This window comes from Cajanus cajan, chromosome 4 (assembly GCF_000230855.2).
Source record: "Cajanus cajan strain Asha chromosome 4, NIPB_CcT2T_4, whole genome shotgun sequence".
In the NCBI taxonomy this organism is placed as follows: Eukaryota; Viridiplantae; Streptophyta; class Magnoliopsida; order Fabales; family Fabaceae; genus Cajanus; species Cajanus cajan.
Window position 1 is genome coordinate 22,460,632 of NC_138520.1, and position 11,252 is coordinate 22,471,883.

The 11,252-nt window shown below is 35.9% G+C and overlaps 1 protein-coding gene across 1 annotated transcript; it reads right to left on the bottom strand.

The window, feature by feature from the left end:
- Positions 1–1,918: 1,918 nt before the first annotated feature.
- TPLATE (ARM repeat superfamily protein) lies at positions 1,919–10,976 on the bottom strand. The gene is made up of 7 exons (XM_020383741.3): positions 9,578–10,976; positions 8,350–8,946; positions 7,274–7,635; positions 6,377–6,680; positions 4,661–4,783; positions 3,029–3,484; positions 1,919–2,672 (listed from the first exon to the last, which is right to left on the bottom strand). Exons 1-7 carry the CDS (start codon positions 10,703–10,705, stop codon positions 2,160–2,162), a joined length of 3,483 nt encoding a protein of 1,160 aa, XP_020239330.2. The 5' UTR covers positions 10,706–10,976; the 3' UTR covers positions 1,919–2,159.
- Between the last annotated feature and the right edge of the window lie 276 nt (positions 10,977–11,252).

The window sequence follows — 11,252 nt, forward strand, 5'->3', positions numbered from 1 at the left end:
GTTATTTCCTTTGTGTATATATATCCTCATATATCTTAATGAAAGCAAGCCATTAAAATACTTTCTCTGTTCTTATCTTTTATAATACATCCATGATAAAATACATATTTTCTCGTTTACAATTAACTAAAAAGGTTTTATCTATTGGGTTAAAAGAGACATTTCCAAAAAAGTTCATATTTATGATATAATCATCAAAAGTTAACTCTTACATGATCTGAACCATTAAATAAAATATTATTATATCTAATGGTGAATAAATAATTCACCACTCATACATCATATGATTTTTAACATTTCAAAATACTGTGAACCACATATTTAGTGGGTTTCCCGTAGATTTTACCTTAATAGGAAGGGGGAAGGATTAGATTGAATTTTAAAAAAATATATTTGTGTTTGGTGCAGTATATTTAAAGAGAATTGTGAATAATTAGAAGTGAATCTCAAATTATTTTTTATACCCTTTCTATTGAGGAGATTCTTGTGAAATTTGTAAAATATGTAAAATTATAATATATAAAAAGATGATAATTTAAACTATATTGTAAATTGAAGGTAAAATAATAATTACAAAATACTAATTTCACTCTATTTCTCATCTAATTCTACTGTATCAAACAATTACAAATTCTCTATTACATTCTATTTCCTACTTATTTTCTATCAAATTAATTCTCACCAATTTTCTCTTATTTCCTTCTATTTCTTCCCTTCTCCCAAACAAAGTATAAGTGTTCGTGAAAGTTAACATATTTGTTTTGATATTTTTCTTTTTTTGGAAAGTCATTTTTAACTTTTCAAATTAAGTATTTTGAAACATATTTTCGTATTTCAGATTAAGTGCTCTAGATCACATTTTTAATATTTTAAAATAAGAATTTCGAAACACATTTAACATTTCGGATAAGATGTTGCAAAAACATTTTTCACATTCCAGGTTTTAGAGGTGACAAACGGAAAAGGAAGATAACAAATTTGAGATATTTTTGAAACTTTAATATTTTAAAAGTTAATCATCCATACACTGTCAGTGTAAAATTTTTATACCGACAACCAATTATATCTTTTAAATTATTTTTTTATTTTTATTTAATTAAATAAGCAAATGACATAGCAGTATTAAAAGATATGATTAGTTGTCAGTATAAAAAAATTTATACTGACAGTGTATAGGTGAATAAATCATATTTTAAAAGGGGTGCAGGAAGCAAATAGTACAGTGCAAGAAGTAAAATCCTGCCCATATATACTAAAATGGGCAAAGAATGAACAAGACATAATACTGCACATCTTTTGGTGCCTTTGCTAAGAAACAAATTCGTTTTGTGATTTCCTACCGGCATATTTTTGCAATTTTCGGGGTATAAGGAGTCAGAAATAGTATGTTTTCAAACTTCAAATCCTGTCTAGATTAACTTCTCCTTAAGTACTTGTGAGAGAAAAACATAAGAAAAAAATGAAACCAAGTTCTTTATTAATTAAAACTATCTTGTAACTATTATAAGAAACTATATGAAAAAACTTTTACAAATGAGTTTATATATAAACTTATTTTAATTTATAGAAAAATTGATTTCACTTTTTCTTCTTATTTTTCCCTCTTAGAAGTGGTTCTGAAAAAAATTATCCAAACATATAATTAATCAACCCTTTTCACTTGTAGACTAGTTTCTGCATAGCAATGTAATGGTCCAACATAAAGCCCCATTCTCCAAATCACCGCCACATATTCACGTTTAGCCACTAATGAAAACCGCAAGTGTAATTTTAGCGAGTGAACCACATAGAAAAGATTCAGAACTTACTATGACATAGATAGGCCAGAAGAAAAAAGAAGAATTTGGAACATAAGAAATGAATCTGAACCCAAAATTAGTACATTTAAACCTCAAGAAAAAATGACCAACATTTCCAATTCCAACAAATGCTCAAAAGCATAAAATAGCATATCAATAGCCGCGCGGTACATTTACAAAGCACTTTCCTGAAAATATGGGAAAGGGAATACAAAGAATACACTCAAACGTTCCTCGGGTGAATTTTGGCTTCTACCTAATTGATATATGTAAAATAGAAAAAGATTACAAAGAATATAATCGTACATTTCTCGTAAAGCCCAGAAAAAAAAATGAAAACCAAAACGCAAAGGAGAATAGTTAATTAACTTCAGTAGTTCTATCCTTGCAGATCATATGCCACTCCTGTAGCACTGCTGCTTGAAGAGCCTGATGTTCAGCCTCCTCAGCAGTTAATTTCGATAGAGTTGAAGGGCCCTTCTTTTTATCATCTTCTTCACCATCTTTCTTTTCTTTAGTTCTGTCATCCTCCTCCTCTTCCTCTTCATCTTCAGATTTCGGAGTCTTCGGTCGTGGCTGGGCTGCCTTTAACAGGGCTATCCTTTCCATCGATATACGAAGCCTCTCGGCTGCGGCTACTTTCACTTCATCTTCAGGCATATACTCTACACCACCTTCAGTAAGGTCATCCAACCAGCCCTGAAGATCTGATCCTATCTCCTTAGTAATAGATGCATCGGATGCTCGAACAACGAACTTGCACAACATGGTTGTTGTCTCATCGCCCAAGTCCACATTTCTACTCACTTCACTAGCACCAAAAATCATCATTCCCAAGAAGCCACCATGCCAGGTTTTAGCAGCATAACACATCTATTCCGGCAAGGGGAGGAGGAAAAAGGGAAGAGTTAGAAAATTCGTTCTATGCACTGCTTAGAACCTAAAATGCATATAACCCTACTGTAACCATTGTTTGTTTGTTTGTTTTTTTTTTTTTTTTTTTTTTTTTTTTTTTCTATTTTACACTGGCTAAGTTTCTCTTGATTTAGGTACAAATTTACTGCTGCTGTCAAAGTTGAAAATTCAAGCAAAAGCATACAAGGGAAAGAGTTTGAACAGCAACACCCCAAGACCTAAAGAAAAACGAAGTGATTCAAGGAATGGAACACATTAACATAATAACATCCTTCAACTATTTCATACAAATAAAAAAGATAACAGATACACACCTCAAACCCTGCCACTGTGCGGATAATATGTGAACAAACTTTGTGGAATGGCTTGGAAGACAAGGATTTCAGTCCACTTAAGAAAGGAGATGCACCATACTGCTGGGCTGCAGTAGCCTTAAAGCCACTTCCTTCATATGTATATGTGCCAGTATATTCTATAATGGCAGGCAAACTGGGCCACAGTCGGAAAAACTCAACAGGCGATATTTGGTGTGGCAAAAGAAGCTCAGTCAATGGAATTTTATAAGGCTGACATCTCAAAATCACAGGTTCACCTAATTCAGGCCTTAGGCTTCTCTTCTGTCTCATAATTTGAGGATCCTCTTCAGCATAGTCACCTTCATAGTCTCCAACGGCACCACTACCATAGAATGGATAATACAATACTTGAACCCAAAGGGCACATCTTTCAAAGTGGGAAACACCAACCGTCACACTGCACAACACTGGATCCTGAGAAAGGAACATTATCAGGAACATAGATCCAGAATCTATTGTAAACAGAAGAAACTTAAAGAACTGCTGACTGAAGAGACAATGCAAAACTCGTCAATAACTGTAAAAACAAATAATAAGCATAAAACTTAATGCAATCCAGCACAATTATCATAAAGTCCAAAGTTCCAAACTTCAGATTATCAGTTAACACCAAGGTTGCCAACAGCGGAAGATAAAACAAAAGACACAATAAATATTGATATATGTAAGTGGAAATATCTAAATAACATTCACGGTGAGCATTGCAAAACTATGCTCATCAGGGGAAAACATGAACTTTTTTTTACAAGAACTACAATTATGAGATAGAGGGGAGAAAAGAGAAGGTAGAAGTCCTCCAAAAAGAAAAGGTACTAAAAAACTACTATTGCGATGAGCGTCATTTTCAATAGATATTGGTTCTTGTTTTTCCTTATTGTGTGTCATGTTATTTATGATTATCACCTCTTCCTGCCTTCAATAGAACCCCAAACAGACAAATGAAAACAAAAGAATACACCGTTCCCATCCTAACAAATTTTTATGTTAGGCAGGCAACATTTTCAGGGTGCAATGAAGGTGCTTGCTCTCAGTGATTAAATTCAAAACATACAGACCACTCAAATCCTTTCTGTAAAAAACTTCCATCAACACCATTGCCATCCTTTACTTAATTTTGTCTTTTTTCACTTTATCATATGTCATGCCTTTTTCTCCAATTAGCAATAATTTCAATTTATTAAATTATGAATCAGCTACAGGTAACCTCTTCTAGGTTCCAACTTATTCTGGTGAACCTAACTAAATAAATGTATTGTAGAGGTGTCAAAAATCTACCGTGCCAGCCCATTTAGACAGGAAAAAACTTTGGGCCAGGCCATATTTCCATAGGGCACATATGGTTGATCCAAACCAAGCAGGCTAGGCTTTTATTCATTTAAGAGTCAAAATAGGCCCAGCTGATCAGGAATTCCTTGACACCTGTCTACAATCCAAGCGGTGATCTGATCTTACTCAGAAGTACAGACACAGTCATGTAAACTCTCTTGGACATGTAAGTAAAACAAAAGGATGGAAGAACAGCTGGAAGATGCAATTGCAAAAAAGCCATCTCAAATTGGAATGAAACATGCACTTCAGAGGAGAAGCAACCTGTGAAACAAGATTACGCAATTGCCGCACTGCTTGAGAAGAACCATTCATATAATATAATGCACCTGATAATCCCACACGTACATCCACCCGATTTAATTCAAGCTCAGTTAAGTTTAAGACCTGAAACATTTTCATTTATAATATGAGAATCACTTGAATAGGGACCATAACTAATTGAAAAGAAAGATCACGTCAAAAACAAATAATATACTTTACCCATGTGTTTAAAACTTAAAATATGACACTACAGAGAAATTTTGGCAATGCATTTTAAATTCATTAGTAGATAATACATAAAAGGCTTAATTGTGTTTTTTATCCTTCAAGTATTGCAATTGTGTGATTTTGGATACCAATGTTTTAATTAAGAAATTCTAATTGAAAAGAAAAATCCCGTCAAAAACAAATAATATACTTTACCCATGTGTTTAAAACTTAAAATATGACACTACAGAGAAATTTTGGCAATGCATTTTAAATTCATTAGTAGATAATAGATAAAAGGCTTAATTGTATTTTTGATCCTTCAAGTATTGCAATTGTGTGATTTTGGATACCAATGTTTTAATTAAGAAATTCTAATTTCTCATGTATCACAGTTATGTAATTTTAGTCTTTCAAATTTTAATTGTGTAATTGCAATCCCTCAAGTATCACAATTATACAATTTTAGACCCTTTAATTAAAAATCTTGTAACTTTAAAATCATATTATATATATATATATATATATATATAATGTTTTAAATTTATACAAATGCTAAAATTTAAATTACATATATTATAATTTTCATTCATGCATCAAATGATATATATTGATTATTAGTAAATAAATAAATATTTATATTTATTACTACTATTATAATATTATGCAGTAAAAAAAAGTATTATAATATTATTAATAAATTAATATCAATAATATAGTTATAGATAAATTAATAACTTCATAAATATAAACTAGAATATATCAATATATTTTTACAAAAATATACATATATTAGATAAGATAAATATATTAGAATAAAGTTAATTAGAAATATCAATACATCATGTCACTTGTTAGCACCGCATCAACAAAAATAATTAGATTTTTAATGGTAAACTAAAATTGCTCAATTAAAAATTGAGGGGCCAAAATCACACGACCGCAATATTTTAGGAATGAAAATTTGAGGAACTAAAATTGCTTAATTAAAATTTGAGAGACCAAAAACCTAAATAAAATCTATGATTTTAATAATTAATATCAGTATCTTATTAAGAAACCATATAGCATGCCAAAATACAATAATTAGAATTATTTCTTTTTCTTTTAATTTGTAATCTCCTTTTAATCAGAATACTATTCACAGAAATGCAACTTTCTTACCCATCCCCAGGACATTAATTTTTGCAAAATTACAAAGTTGTAATTATAGAAACAATAGGACATGAGATTAAATATGCCACCTTCCAATAAAGATGGACCACATTATGCGGATCTTTCAAACAATAAACATCATGATCCATCACAATTTTAGAGTAAAAATTAATATACTGTTCCTCACATCAAGTGATAAGTTCTGTCAACCCCTGTCTCATCTTTCAAAGGGAAACATTATGACCAGACCACCACAACATAGTATATGCAGATGCCCTACTTACATGTTTGGAAATATTGCATGCAAAATCTAAATAATTGAGTAAGAAAGAAATAAATTGACGAGGCTTTGACCTTTAAATGCAGAGTGATCCTCCCATCACTTGAATCAGCTAAATGATAACCTTCAACATAACAGGGATCACTGCTTCCAGTCAAAGTAATTGCAGTTGGAGGAACCTTCAGTAAAGTAGAATCAACTCCTTTTGTGAGCAGAAGGGTCAGTTCACTGGGATCAGGTCTCCATAACTCCAGAATAGCCTTGTGTACCAATCCTTCCAACTTTCTATCCTGAGCAGCAGATGCTTCATAAAACTGAACAGTTAATTTGTGGTGGCTAAATGGGTAATCCCCTCTTGCTGCTGTAACCCCTGCCCATCTGGAGATAATAACAATAAAAATCACATATCACGTAATGAACAGAACATTGTTAACATTGTAAAAGGTCATTAAGCACCAATATATTCTAAACACGGAAGAAATTGGCAAGTGATAGACCTGGCAAAAGAATCTGGAAGTGTAGACTTTAATTGCATAAACAGGATCCTCCGATGTAAAGGAGAAATTACAATCCTAAAATGTATAACTATAAGCCTCTCAGGATTACTCAAGAAACCTGTCCTCTTAAGATAGTATAAATCTTGCCCCTCTAATTTCCAAAATTCTCTGATACTCCACTGATTCTCTCCACTTTTATACAACCTTCCAATCAACATTCCCCCTTACTCCCTCCTTTTCTTCCTATTATACACATTTCTAATAGGAAGTCTAACAGAAAGCTTTTCAAAAACCAACACCATTATGGCAATATTTTTTTTTCCCAATCATAACAAACTAAGTTAAAGGATAACTCAAGAGGAAAGAAAAACTAAGGAAACAAATGAATGAGATAAGGATAAATGACAACATGAAAAATTAAATTAACAATGTGCAGCGAACAGTTATGAATATAAATTTGCACAGTATTCGCACCTAGTGTCTTGATGACTTGAAGCATATTTGATTCTTTGCAATATCAATCGGCATTGATGCTTGCTGACAGAATCAGCCAAAGGATTGTTCCTAAACTCTTCAAGCTCTTTTGTAAGTAACTGCCCAGCCCTAGGGTGGCGTGATCCCAGGCGTTGAGCAGATATAAGAACTGCCTGTACATCTTGAACTCTATTTGTTGTTTCTGCAGTTGAATCGACATTGAAAAGAACCTTGTGAATATTTGATATGATGACATTAAGAGGATCATCTGGGTCATCTGCTAGGAGTGGATCCAAGCCTTCTATATCTATGTGCTCTGCAATAGCCCAGATAAGGCGGGCCAATATTCTTGGTGTATTGACCTGTTATGTTCACAAACATTAACATGCAACATTCAAGTGTATGAGAAAAACCCATTATTTGTGATTATATCTAAAAAGAAGTCTAACAAAGTTCAAGTGTTTGAGGAAACTAAATCATATAGGAATTGGTTTATAATAACAAATATGAAATAATAGGGTGTAAAGAACAAATGTACAAGGGGCTAGATATAAATATTTCATAATTTGAAAAGGCATCTTGCTTTAAATTTCACCATCTAAGCATATACGTAGTCATTCTTGTTATATCAAAAATAGTTGCATAATAGATAATTCCTGCTCTTGTTATATCACAATTCACAAAATAGTTGCATAATAAATAATTCCTGCTCTTGTTAAATGTCCTAGAACTTTTAAAACATCTTCAAACAAGGTAAAAGAATAATTCAGTACACCATGGAGGAGAGAAACTGGCAGATGACAGTGACAATTCACCCCCATCAACTACCAAATTTCATTATTGATATTGGCATCATGATGATGGATGCCTTAATTGAGGGTAAAAAAGCTGTGAAGGGAAGCATAGGAAGTAGATTACATGTGAGGTAAAGTTGAAGGGTTTTCCTTCAAAGCTCAACCTTAAAACATTTCAATAATAATAAAAAACACAGTTTGGAAGGTACAGGCCAAATTCGCACAATTTTCAGAATAAGAAATTTTAGTTTCGCTGAATTTCAGATATTAAAGTTTGAGTACCTCATGTAAGTCCTTCACAAGTTCACGTTGCAAGTTTTGCAATCTAGTTTCATTCAAAATTTGGTCCTGAGAAGCTCCATCTTTGACTCTTTTTACACCACCCCGAGTATCATATATGTAACATAGCCTAACAAGCAACTTCAAGTAGCAGTCAATTGCATAGGTGCGGCCATCACAATCCCATTTAACACATGGCCGACAAACTTCCACCACTTCCAGAGCAGGTTCAGTCCAGTTTAATGCACCATAACCAGTTCCATATGCCAAAGCTCCAATGACCCTGCTCTCCATGCCTGTGTTTTTTTGTTCAGGCAATGGCAAAGACAGCTGAAAACAACTTTCCACCAGCGATGCAACTAACTCCTCCCTAAATAAACTTTTACTTGTGATGCTATTAAGATCATCATTCACTCTGGCATCCTCAAAAAGGGAAGCTATATCCGTTCCAGGAAGAGGTTTCTGCCCTCTCCGTACACTTTCCTTGGCAAATAGATGCACACAAAGAGCCGTTCTACATATACAAGCTAGAGCATACATTCGATCTGATTCTGCTCTCAGGTTTTTCACCATTAAAAGTAACTTCTTGAACAGCGATACCTACAAGCAGCCATTTATACATGATAAGCACTGCTATATCAAGCACAAGCAACTTTGTCCACCCAAACATCCAATTCAACATTAATACAATCTAGTAACTCAAACTACAGAACAAACACATTTTAACCGCACAATCGCACAACAACAATCAAGCTAAAGTCTAGAAATTAAAAAGCTTCATCTTGACCAGTGAAAGATATTTGGCTTAGACTAGTGAAATTTTGATTCTAACAAACTACCACTTGAAACATTAGCCTAAGCATTAGACTATCGAGGATAAGCACAAGAACAATCAAACTTCTATAGAAACTCTCTCTTCTAACTTCTCTAAAAGTTAAGGTGCACAAGTTCATTTTAACTTGTGGAACAAGTTTAGCCTATTTGGATACAAGATAGAAGCGCTTTTGACAGCTTTTTTTTTTTTTTTTTTTATTTACTAAAAATAATGAGTATTTTCCAATAGAGAAGCTCTTAAAAGCTAAAACCTCTTCTAAGCTTGTAACCAAACAGGCTCTAACTCATTTTACTTTCTACAACTAATAAAATTTTGATGGTATTCACAATTCATAGGCTGAAAAAGTAGCACTTAAAACATTAGGACAAGCATTAAGAACACTAGCGGCATCCCCACCTGCATGTGAAGATCAAGGAGATGAAGATTGGTGACAACAGCCCTAACAATGCTCTCTCTGGCAGAAGAAAATTCCTGCCTATCCCACAAAGTCAAAATGGCAATGATGGATTGCGAAGCCCATTCAGGCTTGCCTCCAGGAACATCAGCCAGATACAGCATGTTGATCCCAACCTCATAGATCAGCGCCGGTTCAAGCGACGAAACAAGGAAGGGCGCCAAGTGGGTGACCACATCGGACACCCCCACGAGCTTCTCAGCGTGGGAATCGACCTCAACGCTCCCAGGGGCAGCGAGGGAAGCCTTGGAGAGCTTGCGAAGGACCTCGACGCCGCCGGAGGCCACGGCCTTGACGGCGTAGACGACGGGGAAGACGGTGGCGCGGAAATTCTCGACGGGGAGGATGAGGGAGCGGGCCATGAGGGCGCGGCGCTTGAGCCAGACGAAGTCGACCATGGAGGAGACCCAGTTGGAGCGAATGGCGAGGGAGTTTTCGCTGTCGACGAGCTTGTCGCCGGCGAGCTTGCTCATGCGCTTGGAGGCGAACTCCTGGAAGAGGCGGCCGACGGACTCGAAGGCGACCTTGGCGACGGCGTCGGCGCGGTCGAGCATGTTGGCGGCGACGCGGGCCCACCAGGAGGAGACGCGGTCGAGGAGGTTGACGTTGTTCTCGCAGAGGGTGACGAGGTCGTCGCGGGCGAGGACGCAGCCGAGGGTTTCGGTGGCGGAGAGGCGGAGGTTGTCGCTGGGGGAGTCGAAGCAGTCCGAGATCTCCTTGTTGCAGTCGGCGATGAGCTTGGCCAGGCGGTACGACGGGATGGCCGCCAGGATGGAGACGGCGGCCGCGGCCACGTCGGGGTCCGGGAAGTGGAGGTCGTTGCGGATGCCGCTGCAGACCGTCTCCCAGAGGTCCGGCGTCAGCCGCGTGGACCGGATGAGGTCGAAGGCCAGCTTCTTGCAGACGGCGGAGGCGGGGGCCGCCACGATCTCCTCCACGGCGGTCTTCGCGATCACGGCGGTGTCGCGGCCCGCCGCCGACTGCTGGAGCGCCTGGAGGAGGGCGCCGGACTGGCGGAGGGCGTCGTTGGAGCGGAGGTCGGCTTGGATCTGGGCGAAGAGGATGTCCATTGTTTGGTGATTTGGGAAATGTGTGAGTGAGGATTGGGTTTCAGTTTCAGTTTCAGTTTCAGTTTCAGTTTCAGGGGTGTGGGATTTGGAGAGGTTGCAGTGGAATCATCATCTCTTCACTCTTGTGTTGCTGATCAGATTCTGCTCTCAGTTGCCACTGCTTAGACACCAATGCCTGCCGTTGCCCACAACATCCCAAGATGGAAACCGGAAAGGAACGATGTTTCATATGCTATCGACTAACAAACAGCCTTACTTGGATCATTAGTACATGTACAGGACAGTATTTGATTTATATAATATTAATTATTTTTAAAATATATTAGTAATAAACTTTAATTAATTAATGCTATAAAATATTTTAGGCGCGTAATCTATGTTAAATTCTTTAATTTTTTTTTTTTTTGGAAAAATATGGTAAGGAATAAAGATCATCCAATTTTTTTAAAAGATTAAACTTTGAGTAATTATTCACTTTGATATTTATATTTAAAAGATATTGTCTTATTAGTTACTTTTTTTTTCTTGTAAGATGTTTACATTATTT